At 41.9% G+C, this 25,637-nt stretch overlaps 1 protein-coding gene and 1 pseudogene across 1 annotated transcript; one reads left to right on the top strand and one right to left on the bottom strand.

Annotated features, from left to right (window-relative positions):
- Window positions 1-6,195: 6,195 nt before the first annotated feature.
- Window positions 6,196-7,302, bottom strand: LOC139285264 (gap junction delta-2 protein pseudogene; annotated as a pseudogene).
- A 4,963-nt stretch (window positions 7,303-12,265) lies between these two features.
- On the top strand, window positions 12,266-23,888 carry LOC139285748 (vascular endothelial zinc finger 1-like). Its single transcript, XM_070906389.1, has 7 exons — window positions 12,266-12,319; window positions 17,724-18,478; window positions 19,213-19,282; window positions 19,791-19,959; window positions 22,398-22,439; window positions 23,142-23,207; window positions 23,437-23,888. Exons 1-7 carry the CDS (start codon window positions 12,287-12,289, stop codon window positions 23,802-23,804), a joined length of 1,503 nt encoding a protein of 500 aa, XP_070762490.1. The 5' UTR covers window positions 12,266-12,286; the 3' UTR covers window positions 23,805-23,888.
- The last annotated feature ends 1,749 nt before the right edge of the window (window positions 23,889-25,637 follow it).

The raw sequence follows: 25,637 nt of genomic DNA on the forward strand, positions 1-25,637 counted from the left end.
ATAAAATGTAATCAGAAATACTTTGATAATAATAATTGGACATTAATTAATTAACCTGTCACCTTACTACCATAAGTAAGCTCTCATCTGACCTCTGAAAGTCATTTTGGCTTTGGGCAACTTGATTTTTAATTCAGTTTTATTGATATAGCGCCAAATCACAACAAAAGTCATCTCATGACACTTTACATATAGAGCAGATCTTGACCACCATGAGCAAACACTTTGGAGACAGTGGCAAGGAAAAACTTCCTTTTAAGAGGCAGAAACCTCGAGCAGAACCAGACTCTAGGTGGGCAATCAGTAATAATAACAGAAATATGGCTAATAATAATAATTGTAGCGATGAGAGTCAAGTAGGCCCATGGCGGCAGCAGCCAGGCGTACCAGGACCACGATCCACAGGAACCTGCGAGACAACAAAGCACAAATAAAACTCCGGGGAAGATATGAAGTTAGTGACATGCATTGGAGGGATATGAATGTGCAAAGATGAAGAGGGAGAGGAGGAAAGCTCAGTGCATCACGGGAAGTCTCCCTAGCAGTCTAGGCCTATAGCAGCATAACTAGGGGGCTGGTCCAGGCAGGCCTGAGCCAGCTCTAACTATAAGCGTTATCAAAAAGCAAAATTTTAAGCCTACTCTTAAAAGTAGAGAGTGTGTCTGCCTCCCGGACCCAAACTGGGAGCTGATTCCACAGGAGAGGAGCTTGATAGCTGAAGGCTCTGGCTCCTGTTCTGCCTTTGGAGACTCTAGGAACAACAAGCAACCCTGCATTCTGGGAGCGCGGTTCTCTAGTGGGGTAATAGGGTACTATGAGCTCTTTAAGATATGATGGTGCCTGACCAGTAAGAGCTTTGTAAGTCAGGAGAAGGATTTTAAACTCTATTCTGGATTTTACAGGGAGCCAGTGCAGCGAAGCTAACACAGGAGAAATATGATCTCTTTTGCTGGTTCCTGTCAGTCCACGTGCCACAGCATTCTGGATCAGCTGGAGAGTCTTCAGGGACTTGTTGGGACAGCCTGATAATAAGGAATTGCAATAATCCGGTGTAGAGGTAACAAATGCTTGGACTAGTTTTTCTGCATCTGTTTGAGACAGGATCTTCCTTTATTGAGATGTTATTCCTCAGTGCGGCACTTAAGAAACCACATCTTGATCCGGTGTCTCTGAATAATTATCGACCAGACTCTAACCTTCCATTCTTTTCACACAAAAAAAACTCGAAAGAGTTGTGTCTCAGCAACTTTCAGCTCAGTAAACTGGTTGAACCTTTTCAATCTGCAACTTAAATTATGCTCCAATCAGTGCATCATTTAAGTTGTTTTGCATACTGTAGTGTTATACAATGGCATCAACAGCCAATTCAATTTGATGATATTGTTGGGCTATATGAATACATTTTAAATGATTATTGTAATTCGAATTGCAGAGTCAAACAGGATCATGTCAACGTGATTATAAGTGTAATTTATATCGGATTTTTAAACTCCAAATTGCTTCAAAGTAATGAAATGTACAGCAGACTAATTGCATATGACTCCTACGACAGGTCGGGCCCACTTGTAAATTGTGTTTGTGCCTGAGAGAAAATTCAAAATATGAGAAAATCTGCGAAATACTGCAAGTTCTCCCAAATCACGTGTACAAGCCACTTAACGAATCTGTGCGTACGGTTCTCGCATGAGGCCCAGTGTGTTTCCTATAACAGTACCAAATAGAAATGTTCCAACGTGAAATATTGAGTACCTCAGGGCTCTGTTCTCGGCCCTCCGCTGTTCTCAATTTATATTTCACTTCTTGGTTTGAGAGAGAGGTAACCCCAAATCCTGCTTTGTAGTACAGGCCTCAGGTTATATGGTCTTGCAGCCTGACCAGGTGAGCTGAATCTCCCTGACGAGGGACAGGCCTGCTCAAAGAGGACTGTCACGGTCCCCTTTCCAGGTCTCCATGGTGCAGAGGTGTGCATAAATGAAATTGACTTGACTTAGCTAGTGGGATGCAGCTTGTGTTGTTTTGTCCCTCGTTGTTCCAACAGCAGTCCCACGCTTCTAAATGCATCACATGAGTTTGAAGAGACACGTTTCATAAACATAGAATGTTATTTTTCCATCTCTTACAATGTGTTCCCAAATGTAGCCGTCAAACCACGATACCAAACTGAACAGAATCAGAGTGACACTGCATCAGTGATAGAAATGTCAAAATGTCTCAGTTCTGTTGCACAACTTGCAACCTTTTGCACTGTTTTTGTATGCCAAAAAAGGCTTGGTTATAAAAAAAAAAGAGACTATGTATGGTGAATATTTATGTTGTATTCACACTCGTCTGTTAAATTACATCACATTGCAATGGCAGATGCTTTCAGCCTCCGTCGGAACAAGAGCTAGATGTCATCAATGAGTGGAAGTGTTTCCCCTCTCAGAAACATGTCTTGTGTCTTCAGTGCCTCAGTGAGTAATTGATTCGTAAGTACTAGCATGGGGGTGTGGAGGTGCTGTATGAACAGGTGTATTGGATGGGTAGTGGCTCTGCCGTCCTGCAGTGGGACCAGAACAGAGAGAAGCCTTGAGCACTCTTAAAAATGTGCATAGATTGTTTTTTTTCTTTTTTTTTTCTTATGGATAAGAGCAGCACATGAAACCAGATTTACCCCCCCCCCAAACATTTCATGTAAACCAACATTTTTAACAGTATCACCCTGGATTTACCTGTTTAGTGTATGTATTTCTTTTTATTGAAAACATATTAGAAAATTACCAAAATGAATTAATACTAAAGAACATACTTTTTGTGATAAATATACAGTACATTTAAACCAACTAAAAAAAAAATGCATTTGCATCATTCTGTTCAGTCAGCCCTGTGAAACAGAGCTACACCAACAAAATATTCTTACCAAGGGTGACATTTTTTTTTCTGTTTGAAAACTGTGTTTTACTTGCGTGGACATGCGAGTGATCAACTTGCGTAGATCAGAGATCTGTGCATAGTGCCGCAGAGGATACACAACAGAGCAAAAGACCCAACATGCTGGCAAGTTGTTGCAAACAGCTGTTGCGTTCACTGTTGCTGGTTGACATGGACACTAACATGTAGCATGAAGCAGGAGGACTCCAACATGCATCAATACCTGAGAACCAATTTAGTCCCGCAATGGACAGGTAGAAATATATGTAATAAATAGGGTTTCTTAACTGTTTTTTTGTTTTTTGTTTTTTAATGGTTGAGAGAAATGACAGGAGCTCGGTGTGTAAAATGCGCTTGCTCTCGACTCCGCCCCACCTCAAACCTAGAACTAGACATATTGAGTAACTGCAAGCTTAGAGCACCACCCACAGGACTGACTGCCCCATCAGCATCTAAAACACAATGTCAGAAGATCAACGAGGGAAACATGAAATAACTGAAAGGATTTTTACCTCACGTGTTTTAGCTGACATTCAAATTGATAGCAGAAATGACAGAGATGGTCTGCTCACAGGGCGATTAACATACAGTGAGCGGACGCGTAATCAGACTGCATTTCACATGATTTACTCACCATAATGAAGAGGAAATAATCATTTGAATATCTTTCGGTAATTTATGTAATTGCAATTGATTGTACAGCGTGAACTGCTATGCAGTTGTTTTTGTGTCTGCTTAAACCCTGAACCTGGACTTCCTGGCGAGTATTTTTTAGTAGTTTTCTGCATTATTTGATTTCTTTTTTGATGTACTCCATTTGTCTGTCTAAATACGGTATCAAGGTTTGGTCACATTCAGCCCAAAGAAACTGCCCCAATGTGGCACATGCCGAGAATAAAACCTCCTTCATCTCCGAACACAAGACAGCCTTCGAATTCAAAGGGTCAAAGTTGAACAAAGGTGATATTTGACCTGCATGTTTTCTGGGGCCATAGGTGGATTCATGTACTAAGGGCCTGGCCCCAAGTTTTCTGTGTGTCAGCGGTAAACTAAAATTTTAAGGTCCTAAAAGTAGATCTTGACACATGACGAAGATGACAAACAACGTAGGCTTGCCTTATTTAATATTGTTCTTTAGTGGTGAAAATCCCCAAACTAATTTGAGTCAGATCACAAGTCACAAATTTGATAACTGCAGACTTGACTTGAAAAGTAATAAAAGACTCCCAACACGACTTCGACTGTAACCCCAGTGACTCGAGACCCAAAGCCTCGTTATAAAAACATGTGCAGGCAACCAACCCTTCACTTTCCTGACAACAGAGTCAATCCAACAGCAGCCGATCTCTTTTTTGTGTGCAGGATGGAAAGGTGTCCAGACCAGAACAGATGGAAACATAATGACAAAGATTAGACCATAAAACTGGTGGAATCACGTATGAAATATACAACAAAATCAACGCAGCAGAGGCCAAGATATCTTGGGTCAAGGCGTTGGCTCAAAAACACCAAATCCCACAGTTCCCATAATGCGTCTTCGTTGGGTCAACTGTGGGACCCTCCCTGCCTTGTAAATGCCCACGTTTGAGAGGGACTGACCATTATGAGACGACTGATCTAGATGTGAAAAAAATGCGCCCCCTTTAACCACCTCAATAGCCAGTCAGCTGCTAAAGCACAATTCTGTCTCTCCCAATTTGTATAATTACAAAGACGAATTTCCACCATCTAAAAAACATTTGCGTATTGTGCCATCATGGTGTTTGATACCACACAATACAGCAGGGCCACGCAGAGTGACAACTGGCACATATAAGAATAAGGATTTGGTTTCAGAGTACTGTATATATATATATATATATATATAATATATAGAAAACCAGTAGTAGCTTGTGCCTGTAGTTTGGCATACTTTTGTGTGATTATTACATTTTAGAATGTCTTTGTACTTAGGTTATTAGGTACTAGAAATATATCGAAACTCTTCTGTGGAAAAATGGAAGTTTTACAATGCACTGTTTTAAATATACACGGCAAAATATAAATGATTCCCCTTATCACAGAGGGAGCCCAGAGGAGGTCCGGGCTCCATAATCACTACACACTAAAACCTTATAAAAATTTTTTTTTAAAATCTAATGAATGAGTAAACATTTCAAAAAGCACCATTAATTGAATTCCATAATATCTAGAAACACCTTTCTTAATAAGAATGTTTTTGTCTTTTAAGACAGGTAAAGAAAATTAATGAAAGGTGAACACATGATTCATGTGGCACCTGTGAAAAAAAAAATACGCTATGTCTATCCCAAAACCCACTGTATCTAAGGATGCAAAAAAAAAAACAATGCCCGGCACCGTTGCATAAATTCAACATGCGTTTTTACATTCCTGTGGATGAAAAATACCTGAAATCGTCATACAGCAAGATGATAAGGTGAAAGAAGATGAAAACGTTGTGTCCCATTTCCATACTACAGTACATTCTACGCAGGGTATAAATGTTTTGCGTGTTCACACAGGAAAAGTGACAAAAAATAAACGCTTGATTTGTCGGTGCGCTTGTCCCACAACGCGGTGAAATGCAGGAGCTATTCACAACTGCAAAAAAAACGTAAATCTTTACAAGAAAACATTTGCACTTACTACCTTTTTCGGAGCTCTCGACGCAGCTGCGTCTCACAGTCCTCGTCAGCAAATGGAATTTCTCATGGTGACTGGCAAAACTTCACCGGGCTAGTTTGTTGGTACTTGACGGATTACATTCAATGAAAACATATTTAAGTGTCTGTGTATGGTTAAAGAGTAAGGGCTGGGTTATGCCACAATGGAACTAGTTCGTACAACGTGTTGTTCGACCACGTTGGAAGGCAAAACTGTTTCTAGCTGCTCTGGACAGCAGCTGAAACGTGAAAAGTGTTGCATTCGGTGATAGCTGTGCAAAGAATGGATAAAGAGAGCTTGAGAGAAAAGTTCAAACCCTGGCTACTTTCTTACCCCCCGCACAGCTGGGAATTGCTAGAAAAATTACGATGTATTATGGACCTGGGACACAGCTAAAGAAGCAGCGTCATCCTGTTGGCTCCCTGCCGTGCTTCAAACATTTGCATCGCATTACCAATTTCAGGTGGCACTTTTTTTTTACCCCAACAAATGCATGAATTGACTTTGTGTAGTTCAAAGTGCCTTCGTTAACACATTCATGTAGGGTACGTTTCAGGCCTTAGAGTTCCCTTTCTCAGCCTGATTCCACAAATATAATGATATTACAGAAGAATGTCCCTCTCATAACCAAGACTTCTTAGTCCGTCCCAGCCTGGTCATGTTGGCCAGCTTGACCTTCACTTTGTCTCTGATCTCTGGACTTCTCTTGGAGGTGCATTCCACTGTTGAGTCTGTCTCAAAGGATATAGCCGGGGCTTGTGAGAGCAGACCTCCGGTCTTCTCTGGGGCAATGGCCGCTGGGGTCTGCAGAACCAGCTGACCCCTCAGAGAATGCCTGAGCTGCAGCAGGAGGGGGTTGTGGTTTGAGTACAGCCTGACGGTGTCCCTCTCCTGACTGCAGCAGGTGGAGCAGGCCGAGCAGAGGACGCGGAAAATGTATACCCAGCCCAGGTAGTGGAGCTCTGCGATGTTGAGCACGAAGCAGCCCAGGCTGATGCTGAACATGAAGTTCAGGAAGATGGTTTTCTCGGTGGCACGTGACACAAAGCAGTCTGTACGAGTAGGACAAGGGTAGGTCTCGCAGCGGTAGAGGTGAGGCACCTCGAACCCGAACAAGAAGTACTGGCCTACCAGGAAGGTGATCTCCATGACAGATCGTAGTAACACATGAAGGATGTAGATGAGCAAAACCTGGTTGGATTGCTGGGTGGGGTCCTCTCCTACCTCGCCATAATCCTCCTCCAGAAAACTTTCTTCCACTCCTTCCCTCTCCCTTGCATCCCATTCCTCCCTGTAATGGGGACAGTAGGTGGGCATGCCGGCCCTCAGGGCCTCCATACCATCCTTTCCCATGTGCCCACATCTCTGTCTGGCAGGCCTCTGGGCTACCACCTGCGCCCTTTGGCCGTCCAGCTTCTCATCCTTGGCAATCTTGTGCAGAACAAAAACTATGTAGAAGATAGACGGGGTGGAGACCAGCACAATTTGGAAGACCCAGAACCGTAGATGCGACACAGGAGCAAAGGTGTCGTAACAGACGTTGTTGCATCCGGGCTGCTGGGTGTTACAGGTGAACTTGGACTGCTCGTCGCTGTACACGGCGTCACCCACCAAGGCCACCAGCAGGATGCGGAAAATGAGCAGCATGGTGAGCCAGATCTTGCCTATCACTGTAGAGTGGTTCTGGACCTCAGACAGGAAGCGACCAAGTATGGACCAGTCACCCATGGCTTGACCTTAGAGAGAAAGTTAAAAAAAATAATAATAATAGCACATGTTAGAGTATGAGGTTTCTGTGTACATCAGTGGTTCTCAAACATTTCCTGTCTTGTCCCACTTCAGAGGCAGAAAGAACTTCATGCCACCAGTCCCACTGTAAACTCACTTAATTTAGAATGAAACAAGTCAAGCTGAAAAATATTCATACATTCACGTTTCATAGTCTAGCATTGTCATAATAACGCAAGAACTGATAATCTTCAGGATCATTACAGAACAACACATTTACTCCACAGACATTTCACAGGTACCACAGTGAAGAGACAGAGGGAGGACAGTATTTTACTGTTAGTGCACATGCTGTGACCAGACACAAGTGTTTGGACGGCCAGTGAGGCGTATAGGGGGATTTATGTTTTTATTTTTTTTTAAATGGTTCCTCGTGGACGTCAATTAGTTGTACTTTCATTTTTGTACTTTCTGTTTTACATTACCGTCATAAATAAGTACTCACTGTGAATAGTGAACATACCAGAAGGATGAATGTTGACCGTGAAAAAAAACCTGTGAACAGACTGTCGAAACAACTGTTTCTATGACATGATTGAATTCACCATCTGACTTCATTACTGGGGAACCGCATGTGAGTCTCAACACTAAACGGCATAAAGAAACGCACCGTGTGAGTCATGCTGACGCAGTTCCTTAGACATTTGGCCATGATGACTTTAGCAGTGATTAAGGTCTTTGAGCAGAGACAGGGACCCCCCCCCCCCCCCCCCCCCATCCACCTGATCCAGCTCCGTGGCAACTTCAACTCACTGATGAGGACCCTGAGATGTGGTTAAAAGCTCAGGAAAAAGCAAGTATACAGGCCCTGAGTTTGATTCTTTTGTCAAACAAAACCTGCCCCCATAGATACAGAACTATTAGTGTACACAAGAACTCCACCAAGCAAGCATATGTAACCATTGGAGAACTATTTGCACACTGGTATGCCAGTTATGTTATGTGTTGTAAGGTCTGACACTGGTAATAAGTTGTGTATCAGATGGACGCTAAATCGAGCGGAGTTGCAGTTTGACAGAGTTTCGGCGCATTATTGTTCTAGATTAGATTATACAGTGTTCTCCACTTTGCCAGGAATTAAATCCTGGCGGGAAATTGTATTCATTTATTTGTCTGTTTACAGTTTTGATGGACTTCAGGCTCCCCCAAATCCCAGAAAGATTATGACAAAGAATGAATATTAAGACTCTGCGTCCTCAAAGTTTGCTAAAGCCCTGATACTAATTTGTGTGTATAAATGTGTGTGAATCTGTAACTCGACACAGTTAGACAAACTGCTTTGTACGGTGCAGCATAGACCTTGAGGAGAAAGTACACACAAATGAAGGGTAACAGAATACAATTTGAACTCACCTTAATGTAACCTTGAGCTTTCCAGTATAAATCCTTACACAGCAGCCTTTGCCATGCCGTTTGCATGGCTATTTTTAATTTTAAAGTGTTGATGGAAATGAATCCCGTTGAGCCTGGTAAAGGAGAATAGGCTGACCACACATATTGAGCCAGTCTATCTGAAACTGGCATTGTGCTATGTGGCTACAAAGGCTGGCAATGTACAGTGCAACAAAGATTTCAAAACACAATGGGGGTGGGGTTGGGGGGGTGGGGTGGGGAGGGGGGGGGTTCCTTTTCTGAACAGCCGGGAACAGTCAAACAAAGCGTATGGAACAAGCTAGAAACGGGACACAATGCAGGCTTATGCAAAGGTTCTGTATTTAGCCAGCTTGAAAAGTACAAGTTAAGAGAGGAATAAATCATTCTACATTTCCCTTGTTTTCCAGATGATGCCTCAAACGCTTTCAAATCAGAGGACGGGGCAATGAGGTTTCAGCTGGAGCTAGGAGCGTAGCTCTCCGTCTAATCAAAATACAGTGGCTCAGTGCTTTCAGTGTAATCCAAGAGAATTCCAGTCCAAAGTGCTGTAGAGCCTAACATAGAGTCAGTCAAAATATATATATATATATATATATATATATATATATAAACAATGTCCTCTGGACGTGGTCATTGTTGGTAGTATGTAGGTTTCAGAAATGTTACGTCCAGGAATCCAGTCCACTTCCACAATACAACAATCACAGTAAACATTCTCCAGGGCTTTGTCAGCGGTGGTCGTTTTAATGACCATTGCCCTGGAAATGTTTATAGCATCTTCATCGGCACCTGCTCCACGGAATCATCCGCAGCCCCTAAAACTCCCAAACTAATGCAGGGGGACACTGGTCTAGAAGTGGTCTAGAAGCGGTCCACCAGCGGCAAACTGTGCGCTTTGCTCCGGGCTGGAATTCAGTTGTCACTCAATGCAGATTTAGTGAAAGGCTGGATTAGGTTCAGCACGTTAGAACAAAACCAAACAACACAGGTCAGCCAGCGTAGTCTAGCTGACCTGACCTAGCTAGTGTCGATTTATGATCTCATAATTCATGTCTCACAGTTCTGTTCTTTATGTGTACACCCTGTTGGCTTCCCTTACAGAATACAGAAAACTGTCAGCTCGTTTTCATATGCATGACTCCAGCACCCTGTGTAGCCTCTGCGGGATGGACAGCGAGGACAGGTTTTGGCTTTAGTCTCTGTACTGAGCAGACAGGATGGTACCAAACCTGGCAACCCCACTGTGACCTCAGGAAGCCGCACACAGTCAATGCTCTCTGCTGCTGTTTGCCAGGAAATTGTTCCTGTAACCCCCCCCCCCCCCCCCCCCTTAAACCACAAACTGTCATTTTTACTTTTCTGTTTCTGTACGGATTAAACAAACCTCGTGCAACGCATTAATGAGTGAGCTTAAGAGGTGTACATAGGTGTATTTTTTTTTTTTTAGTCAGCTAGCTGCATGGCTCTATGGGTGACAGAGAATGAACCCCTCTCGACCTACCGCTGGCGACACCATGAGTGTTGACATTTGCGATATTCGAGGTTCCTAAATCAGAATCAGAATCAGAATCAGGAATGACTTATCAATCTGTCACCACCAACAGATGGTTCACTTATTCAGTGAAGTATTTCAACATCTGACTTGATGGACTGGCACAAAATGTTGTACAGACCGTCATGGATCGAGTATCCCACCGGCTTGAGCGACCCCCCCGACTTTTTCTCTTGTGCCACCAGCAGGTTGAGATTTATGTCTGTTATTTAAATATCTCGCCAGCTACTTGGTGGATTTAAATTTGACACAGACATTCAGTGTCCCTAGAGGATTAATATGATATATGCTATATATAGATATATAGCAAAACTATGACATTCCAATCAGCCTCTGCTGCACTTTGTTTTTCGGGCCAACTTGCAAATGTTAGCATGCCGTTAGCACACGCTAAACTGGTGACAGTGATGAACATTGGACCTGCTAAACATCAGTATGCTAGCATTGTCATTATGCACATGTCATACCCCTTTTAGACGGCGGACACACGCCGTTCTCAACATTTGCTGGATGCATTCATACGAGGCAGCTGTCACTTCTCACTGTTGTAACCGCCCGTACACTTCAACGATAAGCCACAGAATTACACGGGATCGAGTTGACCCGTTCAGATCTGTGGCACTGAATGAGGTATTTGCAGTTAAATGCACCGCTGCGCTAAAGTAAAGCCTCACATGCTAGCTGTTTTCCCCCACTGCCTCCTACGCTAGGCTAACCACGCCCTGACATCGGACATTTGTGAGATCGATATCCATCTTCCCCTCTCTTGGATTGCAAGTGAATTGGCACTCAGCCACTGGCAGTTTCCCAGTGATAAGACTTGTAGCTTTGACTTGCACTGCGTTCGCTAACATGTCTGTCCTCAGGGCAAAAATAAAGTCAAACAAAATAGAATTACGTAAAATGTCTTTCCCTCCCTCGTCCTTGCCGTCACAATGAACGACTTTGTGGACTGAAACACACAGTTAAAGACAAAAAAGGCGCTAGTTTCAAATTCAAATTGTAGAGCTGCAACAATTAGTCGACTGATCAATTAGCCGATCGACAGAAAATGAATTGGCAACTAATTTGATAATCGATTAATACTTTGAAATCAGCTTCTCAAATGTGATGTTGATGCTTGTCTTGCTCTTCTTTGTCACACATGATAGTCAACGTCTGTGTGCTTTGGACTATCGGTCAGACAAATCAAGACATCTGAAGACGTCACCTTGAAATCTTTCATTGTTTTCTGTCATTTTATAGACAAAAAAACATTTCGTCAAGAAAATAATCAGCAGATTCACCGATAACAATCGAAAAGCAATCCTGAGTCGCAGAAAAACAACCAAAGTTTTTCTAGGGCTCAGTTAGTATGATGTTCAATTAAACATTTCATCCAGGCACCAGTATTGAGAGACAGACAGTTTTCTTAATAACTTATACTTAACTTTTTTCATTAACTACTTAGCTACTATATGTAGCTTTACTAATATGCCGATATATCGCCTGTACTCCTGTTCCTCTCTGGGAGTGCTGGAAGTTTGCTCTTTTTGTACCTTTGAAGATAAAACCTGGTTTTTCCCTCATTATCCACTGAATGGAAAGTGTGTTTATTCTTTTTAAGTATTTCTAAAGACAAAGATGATCGCCTGCGTACAATATTTTAGGACATAATACTATCTTGGTGGAGGATTTTTCTTTCTATATAATTCATTGTTTTTTTATGAAAACGCATTGTCATTCATTATGTGAGAGCACCACGTTTTTATTGTGAAACTTAATCTTTTTTTTTTTTGTCTGACAGCAGTGTCTCTTGGAGGGGGTTTGTAATGAAAATGGAAATATTTGAAATTGGATTTCTTGAGAAGTCCAGACGTCCTAAAAAAAAAAAAAAGTCCACTGGACTTGGTTCAGCCCTGGGGGTTACAGGAAGTTGTAGCTGCCATGTTTAGCTGCTTTGTTGTAGATTCCTTGTAGGTTTCCTGCAGATTTTAGCCTGTGTTGCCAAGTGTTGCAATGGAACCGAGCTGGAGTACGTTTTTATTCCAAGTAAGTGGCACAGTACAACAATACCCCGAGAAACTGCATGAACGCTTTCGAAATGGCGTAAACGTTGTCAGCGAAATATTTTTTTTAATATCACTTTCTGAAATGAATTAGAGTTAGCCAAGCAAAACAAAGGTGTTAGCGTTAGCCTGCTAGCTTGCTCCGCTGTGTGGGTTGCTGTAGCAAACTGCTAGCCAGCCTTATCGAACCCGAGACCTCCGGCTGTGTCTGGTCTACAGAGACTCTCCAAGGCCGCCTCCTTTGTGTTGGTTAAATTATCTAAACTGTATATCATGTCACAGTGTGATGTTTGCCTCAATTCGCACGGAATCGCCGCGAAGCTAATTTCTGGTGCCACTGCTGTTGATGCGCGCGCGCTAGCGAGTTAGCTAGTAGGTCGCTAAATTGCTATTGCATGTAGGTATGCTAAGCTAAATGGCTAACGGGTTAGCTAACCCTGGCACTTTTCTCGTCAGCACCACAGCAATCCTCGCCACAATGCAGAAACCGATCATCGGTAGGCAGTGATTTATCGCGAACTTGGCCTTCTGTTTCATGAAGTAAGGCAACTGAAGGTTGTTGTTTTTTTTACAAACGTTACATCAGACACCCGAGCATTAACGAGAAGTTGGCTAACGCTAACACTGTAAATTGCAGGTTACCTAGCACGCGGACAGCAGCGATTAAACCACACTTAAAAGACTCCAAACTTTCCTTTTTAACCGCAAATCTGGAGCCACGGATGGCGAATAAAAATGTAAATTACGTAAACCCTCAGTCAAACATTGACCCGACACTTAAAAAACTTCTTTATGCCAGCTACCACGCAAACTTGAACGTGTAATGTGCTCTTTGTTTAGAAGGAGAAAAAAAACAACAAATACGCTATAGGATGTGCAACTTGTCGTGCGAACTTTTTTTGAATCGTAGGAAGGCACTCATTAGTCTGACACACATCCTGTCCATCCAAGTACGTTAAGTGAAATGTTACGTTTATGTCCCTGCATGTCACGGTGGGTATGCAAGTAACGCTGCTTAAAGTATTCCAGGAGCTGAGACATTATGAAAATAGAAGGGTGCCGAACAGTTAATCTAGTAAACAATAAACAGAGTTTATCAGCTCAAATAATCCGTAATTTTAAAATCAGTCTGTAATTATAATTTGTGTTAACGGAGGTTTGGTAGAAGTCCTGGTCCTGACATACAGTAGCTGCTTGTATGACTTCAGTCAGTACTAACTGTCTCTGCTTGTTGACAATAGAGCATAACTTATGACATCTAAATGCATATCAGAGGCTTTTCAGGCATAGCAAGAGTATCTATTGTTCTATTACCAACTGACTGGGAAGTTTGTGTCCCTTTTTTTTGGCCGTGCTGACAAAGTTCAATACAGTTTTGCTATTACAGAGGATAATATTGTGATTACAGTATGTAGCAGTTAGGTTGCAGTTCCCTGGAAGGCATAGGCATCGTAATAGGAAGAATAGTTTCTCCTGCTCCCTGAAAGTTGTCTTTTGAGAAATCCTATTAACGACGGTCATAAATTGCGTGGATATACCCAGTTGTTCCAATTTTGTTTTTCCTAAAGCAAATTCTCCTTTCTTTTACTTGTGACATAAATATTGACACAGGAAAACCCGAGGGTCTTCTTGATATTATGGGTTACATTCGGTCCATTGGTTCCACACTTTGCTGTTTCGTTCCTGATAAATCCACCGGTGATATGACGTAGGACACAAAATACTCCAGTCCACATGAGCCAGAGCTGTCAATTCAGACTTCTAACAGATTATGTGGTGTTTCATTGCTGCTGTGAGAAATAAGACACAGGACCAGGGTCACTGAGTGGACCCAAAAGTTTTCCAGGATTCACTGTATTAACTGAAATTCCTGATTTTATCCAGGAACTTGTTTAAAATGTAACATATAGCATAACTTCATTGATTGGGGCGTTACTGGCATGGCAGCAGAATGTAAAGCTGTGTGAGTGGATGTTTCTTACTTCAATGCTCGCTGGAACCTGTGGGTTACCTCTTTCTTAAAGTTGTTTTGTACATAGCCTGACGCCAAGTTTTAGACTGACTGTTCATTTTGACATAATTACTGTTAACAGACTAATGTTTAGTGAATAAATGTATCTTCTGCTTTTGCTTGGTTCATTCATTTAGTGGGGTAAATTTACAATTGGTGAAATAACTTGGGTTTTTTTGTGAGCCTGATCACATCTGTAGTTTGTCAGTCAGTTTCAGATCAGAGCTGTTGTTGATCAGGAGATGACTGTCGGTAAGGTGAGGCTGAAAAGGGCTTTTTTGATTTTGAGAAAATAGTGACCCAATTTTGAGGAAGTATCTTTCAGGTTTGGCTGTATCACTATTATTGCAACTTTCTTGTGGGTTATTGTTAAATGTTGATGATTTGTTTGACTTTTTAAATTATATCACTTTTGTTGCCATTTCTGATGTAATACACTTGACAGCAAGACTCCATCAACAAAAACGATTTTTTTAACCTGGTTGCCACTTGTTTGAACCCCATTCACCAGTAGAGTTTCCAGGTGGTGGAAATGCTCCAATTGCCAGTTCCTATCATTGTCTATTAAAAAGTAAAATTGGATGGTTAATACAGGATTTTAAGTCATCCCCCTTTCTAGGTATTTTTTTAATTTTTTATCTGAAAGTGAAATGTTATGATTTCACACTTCAGACTGTTAGTCTGACTGCAAAACACAGGTTCACAGCCCGTAAACACTCACAGTGGCTGATTTCACAAAGCTTCAGTTGCCATGGTATTTGTCATACTTATATAGCAAGGCTCACCATATGTGTAGGCCGATACTTTTCTCCACTGCTAAAGAGGCGCAGCTGTTAGTGGTTAGTATTTGTGACAGTTTGGTTAAATGGCAGACATTGCCAGAATACCTTGAGTTGGTGTATAGGCGACTATTAGGAAGCTTATTATTTAGGATTTAGGGTCCACTTGGTTCACCTCATGTGATGAAGCATCTAATGAACTTCTCTTGTTATTGTTCTCTAGGCGTTGTTATGATGGGGTTGGAGTTGCCGTTAGGCTATGGTACTCTGGGGACTGCCCCACTGTTGTTTATATCTTAACTCCTGTCCATATTGTAATTAACAAGATATTTTTGTAGAGTTGTGATGATTTCTTTTTTGTGCCCTTACTATATTTATAACAAACAATTTTGGCAGTCAATTAGTAGCTAAGTAATATTTCTCAAAACAGCAGAAAAAACTCCTGTTAAAACAAGAAATCTTAAGGAAATCCAAAAAAAAATTTCAGTCAGAACTGTTGTCATCTGAGCTTTGTATTAAGACAATTGAAAGGCAGTATATAATGGCATCACTCAGAGACAGATTTGCAGACATAACATTCTATCAAATGGGACTCCGTCATGGTGAATCCATACCCCGCCTTGCACTGAAAAAGACAATGGCTGGATTAGTTTTATTTGTACTATTTCTTGTTAATTTCCATGCTCCTAACTCCTTTTCAGTACTATTTATCTTGGAAGGGACCTCACCCTTCACAACAGATTTGTATCAAAATCATCAGAGCAGCGTGATAGAACAGCAGGCTGCTCTCCCTGTTCTTGCTGAGAAAGAGAGAGAGCATTTGGCTGTCTTTGACTTGCATACACATATGCTAGGAGAAATGCTAATTGCAGTAATGATTCTAGTCTGAGTCCTGCTACAGTGTGGCGGATATAAAAGCAAGTCGACAACCTGTGACGGCCCCCAGCTCTCCACCACGCTGTAACACATAGTGTGTCCGCCTTCACTAAGTAGGGACGTGGCCGGCAGCTGAACGGACGACCCCCCACCCCCCACCCCGAGGGCCATAAGTGCATCAGTGCTTGGATTTGTGTCGTCCATAAAAGAACACAGTGGGGGAAAAAAGCAGCACTTGGGATCCTGGCCCCCTCAGACCACCCCCCCCCCCCTCCTGGCTGACTGGGTTGGGATGCTTGGCTGAACCTGAAAAGCCATGGGTCAGGTCTTTAACCCTGCCCAATGGCGATTACAGAAAAGAACAAGGCTGTCTCAATCGCCACGTCTCTGGGCTGACCTGTTGTAAAGTTGCTGGTTACAATGTGAATCTCTGCTTTCTCTCTGGCCAAAATATTCATACAAGCCCCCACCTTCTGTTCGTCCTATCCCTTTGGGGATCTGCCATGACCAATCGGACAATGCCTGCCAGCAGCTGCAGACTTAAGATGTCCTGCGTACACAGTTTTTTTTTTTAAACTTTTTTTTTTTTTTTTTTTACTGCTGTTGGGTTACATTTTCTGTGCTTGTCATTGCTTTATTTATTTGAGCGGCACATTTCATCAGTCTGTTGTTGCGAGTACCATTTTCCTTGCTGTGGTGAGCTGGGGCGACGGCATCAAAGCAAAGGATATCAACAGACTGAATAAACTCATAAAAAAGGCTGGGTCTGTCATTGGATCCAAGTTTTTAAGCTGGTACTTATCTTTTTAGTTCCTCTTCACATCAGGCCAGAACACTTGTATATACCTGATCACTTAAATCTATCAGGATTGCTTTTAAACTGGACTTTCTTTTATTTTATTCTATTACTATTATATTATTATGCTCTTTGCACACTAGAGTTATTCATCTTCAGCACCTTGTGCCTTCATCTTGCACCTTATTTATGACCGGACTATCAGTCAATAACCCTACTTATCCATTCACTAGTCTTTATCCTTCTGCAGAAGACCTGCTCCACAGTCCTTCCCCAAAGCAATTAAGTTGCAGTTTGGAGTTATTGTAGAAGGCTAATCTGAATGTACTATGAATCTGACACAGAACTGCCTCCTGTGGTTATGATGTACAGAGTTACTGGTATATTAGGAGCAATCCCGTACAATCTAATGTAGTCCAATACATGAAACGACCTCTTCGTACATGAAGACATATTAGACACCTTTCTCCTTTTTAATGCAGTCCAGTTTAACACGTAGCCCCTCAGAAAGGTTACGACATGCTTCCTTGTTCTGAGGAGCGTGGTGAGGTTTTTACATTCTCCTTTTGATACTTAATCCATCCCATTTGCCAAATTGGATTTATTAGCATATCCCAGTATGGACCTTTTCCCTGCCAATACTCTTGGCTACTTTTAACCACATAATAAAGCAGCACAGTGCACAGCCTAAAGTCGGCCTTCAGTAATAATTGTAAAGCAATCTGTTCAACAGCTTAATAGCTCAGAATTATGAAAATAAAGTCTTTTCTCTTATTATTTTGTGAAGTGACAGTGTTTTTCTGCTGTTTTGATGGCTAATATTTTACACTCTGGAGCAAAAACACTTTATTGGTCCTTTGCTTTATATGTAGTTTGAGGGTGTGTTTTAATATCGTTTTACATGGCTCTCTCTTTCTCATTACAGCAGGCCAATGAGGCTCTGCATCACCAGCACCAAGTAGCCGGGAACAGCCTCCTGCCTTTGCTCAATTCTGGAACGGAGCCACCTGATCAGAAACCGGTGCTGCCCATTCCCTTGGACCAGAAACCCCCCGTCAGTGCTGCAGAACTTCTTAAAGACAATGTAGCTAGTGGGACTGGGGGAGGAGGTGGCGGAGGGCCTCCACTTGCCATAGTCAAAAAAGAGCCTAAATCAAAGACGCCCTTTATCTGTGGCTACTGCAACAAGGCTTTCCGTGACAGCTACCACCTGCGGCGGCACGAGTCTTGCCACACTGGCATTAAGATGGTTTCGCGGCCTAAGAAGACACAAACAGCCCCCACAATGGTGCCACTCATATCCACTGTACCACGCGAGAATAGTGGAAACCCTTCATACATTACTACTGTAGCTGGTATCCTGACTACAGCCACCACATCAACATCCACAGGCACTAGCATCATGACCCCAATGCAACACCAACAGCAGCAGAGCATCCCCAAGAAGCCCCCCAAACCGGTGAAAAAGAATCACGGCTGCGACATGTGTGGCAAGGCCTTCAGAGATGTGTACCACCTCAACCGCCACAAGCTGTCGCACTCTGACGAGAAGCCGTTTGAGTGTCCCATCTGCCAGCAGAGGTTCAAGAGGAAGGATCGTATGACATACCATGTTCGCTCCCATGATGGCGGAGTTCACAAGCCTTACATCTGCTCTGTCTGTGGGAAGGGCTTCTCCAGGTATGTGGGCATCACGCAGTTGTTGCACTTAGGGGCAGTATATTTGTTAATACCTATTTGAGCCTACCCTAAAACACTTTTAAAAAAAATTGGTTGGAAAAAACAAATAGTAATAATTGATATTTGATGTTTTATTTTTTTCGTGAGCTACTTGATCCAAATGCTGAGGGTCCTGATTCGAAAGTATTACATTTTTTAAGCTTAAATTATTGATTTGATGAATGAGTTAAGTTAAACCGGAGAATGCAACTCCTGACATTGACGTAGCGTGATCCACTAGAGAGAAGACCTACCACTCTGTTGGAGTAAAACTTCAATCCACTTGCGGATGTACAGTGGTGGAGGTTCTTCCCTTACAAAATCTTTGGCTCTGCACAGACACCGGCATGCAGAGAGCGTGCAACTCTAACCTACACAAACAATATGCAAACGTTTATCACATTTTGTGTTATGTTTAAAGATAAATAACACCCCAGTTATTGTTACTTATTATCTTTCATAGAAAATAAATCGGCACAACTCTTACATTACATTCAAAGATTAGATGAACTGCTTGTGTCATACCTGTCAACCAAACCTGACGTGGTCAACATCATGACTGAAATGTTTATCATGATAACATTTTCCTGCCATAGTACCCAGCCATAATCTGTTATGCGTGTGAAATGATGCTGCTAGTAAAGCCAAAGCTGAAGGATTCCCATTTTCTTCCTCGTCTTCATCTCACTCTGCAGACCTGATCACCTAAGCTGTCACGTCAAGCATGTCCATTCCTCAGAGAGGCCATTTAAGTGCCAAGTAACGGTAAGAGTCACGACTCCCGTCTCCTTTCTGCATATTGCTTTCATGTTTGCTCTAAGTTTAGACATGTGCCATTATTTATACATGGTGATCAACATCATTGAGAACGGCCAGATCAGATTCGACAACATAAGCTGCCACCCAGAAGCTACTACTTGGACAGCCTAGTCAATTTCACAGTACGGAGCTCTGCTCAAAGAAAATGAATGAGTTCTCATGCTTTACACCAACAATGATAATGTTATGTAGTGGCCAAGTTGGTCCTGAATTTGTGACCTCCAAGAAAGTTTGAAGTGGCAGCAATGCAGCATGATCTTGAAAGCCGTTGCCCACCTATCTACACATTTTGGTACAGCCACTCTAGTGATGTCCTATGTGTGCTTTTGTTCATATCAGATTAAATTAATAAATCTCTAATTTTTTCTTTTGTTGATGTAAGAATCTCAGTCCCATGGTCAGGTTCCTCAGGTGTTCAGAGTAATAAACAATATTCACTGGTTTCCTGTCCCAGGCCTGTACCTCCGCCTTCGCTACCAAAGACCGTCTGCGCTCCCACATGATCAGGCATGAAGGCAAAGTGACCTGCAACATCTGTGGCAAAATGCTAAGCGCTGCCTACATCACAAGTCACCTCAAGACGCATGGCCAGGCCAGCTTCAGCAACCCATGTAACAATAAAGGTAGGCCACATGTCTCCTTTTTCTCTTGTAGCTCCTCACTACGTTTCCCACTTAAACACTTAAAAAACAATAGCCAAGTTCGAACTGTGACATGAAAACCCCAGCCACTCGTCTGTAAACTTCCTGAAGCCATTAACATATTTGATACATTATTTGTCACGATACTGATGTTTTTCGATCAATACCCCTCTCATTGAGCAGTGATTTCATGTACAGTGGAACTGAGCCACAGACTACCTCTGCCTTAATGGCTCCTCCAGAGGTTTGTTTTTGTTTTTAGCACTAACTACTGGCTGATATTCCTTTTTTTCCATCTACACAATGTAAACCAAAAATATTATAATATTTGAAATGATACGATCCCGTGGTCATATTTGTTTGTTGTATGGCGCCTCACACCAGACGCAGAGCAGACTAGAGCTAGATTGACTGGCCATCTTTTTCCGTTCCGCGTCTGGTGTAAATGCAGCATCATGTCAGGGCAACCACCTGCTTCTCAGAATGGAATTTTTTTTGGCTCAGGTGCTTTGAAAGGGCTTGAATTTTACTCTTAAAAACCTGTACGAACCCTGTAAAGTATTTCAGGTTTCATACATTATTGGTACTATTCAACTTTTAAAGCCAGCTGTCCAATTTAGCGTCAGCTTTTAAACATCCAGCATTCACACCGCATTTTCTCCAGAAATTGCCTTCTCTAGTTAACGTAAGCATTTTCTGCAATAATCACTTAAATGTGAAGAAGTGGGGAGTTAATATGTACTGAGGTAGGATATATCACAGAACAAACATGACCATCAAAGATGACAGTAAGTATAAAATGACAAAACTCTGTACATTTAAACGTCACAAAATGAAGTTTCTTTACATAACTACAAAACTACCTTTTCACACAGGGCTGATGTCTCTCTGAACGCTGCCTTATTTAACTGATACGCATGCTCCATGTTGCAAGTGTTAAATCAGACAAGATGATGTGCGCCTGACTGGTCCTCACTAGTTTGCTGGTCAGTTAGTGTAATCACGGTGGGGCATTGGTAAAAATGCTCTGGAGATAGATTTGTCTTCAGTGAACTTTATTGCAAACTTCATGCGCTGTGCAACATTGACACTTTGAGACAGGTGACTGGTTTTCCATTGGTGTGGTTCTATAACCATAAAAAATAAAGAACATAAATGAATGTCGATCTGTATGTGAAGTATTGTATACAAACTGCAGCCTACCCCACAGCATATACTAGCATTATGTACATAATTAGCAAGCTACCAGCTAGTGGCCGTTTTAAATCAAATTTAACTCATTATGTCAATTGTTCCTCATAACATACCTTTTATTCTTTGTAGTATGTTGGTCATGTAAATGCCAGTTTTGGTGTTTTGCAAGTGTGTCGCTAGTTGAATTGGTATTGTGTTGTTGTATTGGTTGTAGGTCTATCCAATTGCGTCCAGAGGCATTTTGGTCTGCACCCCTTGAAAAAAATGAACCGAGAGGTCCCAGGTGTGGCGATACCAGGCTAATTTTGTTCCTCATCTCTCATGAATGTGCCAGTTTTAGCCTAAAGGCCAGTTTTCAACTGTTGTCCCATGGCCTGATGTTGAATTAACCATTACTCGAGTGCAGCCTTTGGGAACAGTTGTATAATGTCTTCTGTGGCTCTGGAGATGCTTTGTCTACTAAGACTAAGATTTTATGACCGAAAACTTGAGTTACAAACTGGGGGTATGGATTTTGAAAGGTGCAGGTGTTCACCAGAGAGGACAAAAAAAACACAAGGCGACATCAAGTTGCATTATGGGAGTTGCATGATCCTGCAATTTTGAAGCTTGACCCTTATTAAGGCCCGCTCGTCAGGATACCTTGGTCTTTGATTGTGACTATTGTGTCTTTATATGTCTTTTGCGTATTCCCCAACTGTATGGAAGCGCAGTGCTAAATCACTGGAACTACCCCCTTTTAAAAGGGGTGGTGTATTAGATGTCATGAATAATGCTCAGGTAAACTAATTAATGTTGGTGCCTGCATTCCATGTTTTGCGTGTCCCTTTGAAGTGATTTAAAGCAACCTCCCCACTTGCAAGGATGCTCAGCTTCAAATCGAAACAAAGAGCATGCCAGTTAGAATGACTGCTGCATCCTGGAGTTGAGTGAAGCATTTGTTACTAAATTGAAACCATGTTCCAAATTCTTTTGAAAGTGATTTGAATATTTGTTTGGTGTTCTGACTTTGGCTTCAGCTATCGAAGAAAAGAAGTATAGTTTTTGTTTTCCTGACCCCACTAGAAACTGTGAAACCCATCATAAAATGTATATTATTTAACACCATATTCCCACGCCACATACACACACAACTTGACCATGCCAACTGTTGAAGCTTACTCCCAGATGATAGCACTGCTGCCCTGTGCTCTTGTAACCCAATATGTGTCTGTATTTCTGAATAGGCATAAGTGACTGGCAGTGGAACCACTCAGGGCCACGAAAAGGTAATCCAGTAGCTAGTAGCAAACCCCCCCCTAAACACTCAATTATAACCTCTGCAAATCTGCAAAAGTGGCCAGTTTTTCTTCACGTACCATGTCACTCATGTACAGAAGCATTTATGTTCTCTGAGGACTGGTGTAATTAAGGTTCTTCAGCTTTGAAGATGTGTAGTTTTACTAATGTAAGGTTAAATTTCATGAAGCAGGATCAGTAGATCATTTTAAATTAACCACAAACTGGACCATAACACTAAAGCTACCTGGCCTTTCATCATAGGTCATCTTGCATTACCCAACTGTCATTTCTCTCTTGACTTTGACCTGATTGATAGATCGGCTTGTTCAGCCACCTACACTACCAATTATAATTGCAAACATATTTTGATTTTTGATTTTTTTTTGTTAAAAAAAAATGGGACGTCCCAGTTGAAATCAGGTCAGAAACGATCCAGCAGTGAGCCGACCATCTCGCAGCATGGGTAAGAAAAGTTGACACTGACCCTGTGATGTGCTGGCCCTGAACTCAACTGGGATGGTCAAATTGGCGGTCCTGCAGTGTAGTGTGTGCGTCCAACCTTAAGCATACACAGAGCTTAAGATGTCCTTCATAATGTGTAACTGTTTTCAAATGAACGTTTTGAATTAAAACAAATGGACAGATAGCTGGTTAGTCTATTGATCCTGCTTTTTGAATTTACCCCTCAGGTGAGTTGACGGTAGGAGAGATTTTAAATAACTCCTTCCAAGTCCTAATTGACAACTCTCACAAAGGTAGGTTTCTTCAACAATATTACCACAGTTGACATAATGTATTAATGATGTATTGACATTTTCAGTGACCCAGCTAAACAGCCAAGGAGAGCATAGATGGCTGTTGGCTTTCCCAGTTTTGGAGGGGTAGTATATTTCTACAAGGTTGACCAGCCCTTAATTTACTCTTATGTGTCTTTTTTTTTTTTCTTTCTTTCTTTCTTTCTGTTTTTTTTTTTTTTGAACACAGATGCCAACAACGTGCACAACAACTCGGCGACTACGACGCCAGTCACCAACTCGGCGGCCATCACCTCGGCTGTGAACCGCGGCGGCATCGCCAGCAATCCTGTCACCATCGCCGCTCAGATGAACATCGCCACCAGCACGGTCAACATCACGTCACCGGTCAGCCTGCAGCACCCTGTCACCATCACTGGCCCTGTGAACTTGGCCTCCATCAACATCCCTACAACGGCGCACATGAATATCGCCCACCCAGTGGCTATCACCACTCCCATGCCCATGAATATTACTGGGCCTCTCAACATTGCCATGAGGCCCATGGAGAGCATGCCTTTTCTATCCCAAGTTCTGCCTTCCTCCCCTCCTTGGTAGAGCTTTTTTTTTTTTAACCAATGTGAGCGCCGATAATGTTTTAACTGCCTAATAATGGTCGAGTCTGTCAAATCTTAGTAAAAACTAAATGGGTTGATAGTGTATTAAACTTGGTGATTACTAATGTAATACAACCACATAGCTAGTAAACGATGGTTATTACTTGTCATTACTACGGCATCATTTGTCAATTTTGAATTTTATTTGTATTTATAGAAGACAAGAAATACCCTTAATCATGATAGAAAATGTATTGTTTACAGTCATTGCAAAGTATTAACCTACATAGCACGTGCGATAAAGTTTGCTGCTCCTCCACAGGAGAATCTGCCAGATGAATGGTCTGTTGTAGGGATGGCAACATGGATAAACTCTTTTATCATAGTATGTCTTTTATTTTTATATTAGATATTGTAGTATAAGATATTTCTAGAAATGCAATAGGGAACAGTGTTATTGATACCAGATGGGAGTTTCTGTTTTTTTTTTTGGCGAACCCAGCAAATGAATTACCTGGCAAATCAAGGTGCTTCATCACATTGATGTAAAAAATTCTGTCAATCAAATATCACCGTAAAGCAGTCCTGCTCATGGATTTGCAGCATTGCCAACACACTGGCCTGATGCACCAAAAGGGAGAGATACCTCCAGTGTAAACAGTATGGCAAACTTTCTCACAGAATTGTCTTGAAGTGTGTGTGTGTGTATATATATATATATATATACATATATCATCATATCGCCCGACCCCAGCCTATGGTGTTACCTACCACTGTATAGTTATTCAAGTCAAGTCTTTGTCGTACCTACTAGTTGGGTTTCAGAAGGCAAAGTCCGCCTCAGACATATACAAACTGGTTTGATTTCAGTCTTCATCAGTGGATGAGGGTTGCTCAGTTGTTATAGAGCGGTCATTGCATGATCTAAGTATGGAACTCCAGTCACGTGAGAACAGGTGATCGCGTCCCCCATCCGGTTGAAAGCTCTGAAAAAGCTAGCACGTGGTGCCGAAGTTCAAGCGATTTTGTTTTATTTTTTTGTGTCAAACTACTATCTCAAGAATAAGCTCTCGCGCTCGGATAAACTCGCGCTACCTGTTGATTCGACAAAATGATCCCAATGTTGTCGCAGGCTGCAGAGCCACTTCAGTTCACTTCCTTCGCATGCTAACGCGCCGCAAACCCCACGACGCAGGTGGGGCGGATGTTTTGGAGGGTGATGTTTTGTGCAGATATCATGTGTAAACAACGACCATTTTTATGCCAAAGATTTTCTAAGTATAGTGTTTCCTCCTGAGTGCTATATTTTAAAAGAAAAGGGGAAAGGCCTTTTTAAAACAGCATTTTAGACCATCGCGGGACACAAAATTCTGCTTTTGAAACCCAGAGTAACATCTCAGCAACCTAGTTCCGTTGAAATGTTACCCACCTCATACCCATTATATTATTGCAATAACAATTCTACTTTGTGCATTACTGGCAGTTCGTCGCATGAACAGGTTTCATTACACTTTCAAACCAAACGACTAACTTTTCTACCACTTTGACATGGTTTACAATTATTGGGCAGTTATTACAACATCAGCTGCTACATGTTCACCCATTTTGTTTGTATTTATCCCTTGCTTACCCCCTTTTTTTTTCTTTTCCAAACTTGAGTAGTTTTGTTTTACTATGACAGTTGAGGGTGAACTGGCTCGTTGCAGCAGTGTTGGCAGTAAACACATCATGTGCTGCGAAGAGGCATACCCTTTTTAGAGCCCTGTTTTCCCGAATTCTTTCATTTCTTTTTAGCCACTGAAGGACAGTGTAGGTCTTGTAAAAGCGACCAGTT

This window comes from Enoplosus armatus, chromosome 5, assembly GCF_043641665.1.
Source record: "Enoplosus armatus isolate fEnoArm2 chromosome 5, fEnoArm2.hap1, whole genome shotgun sequence".
In the NCBI taxonomy this organism is placed as follows: Eukaryota; Metazoa; Chordata; class Actinopteri; order Centrarchiformes; family Enoplosidae; genus Enoplosus; species Enoplosus armatus.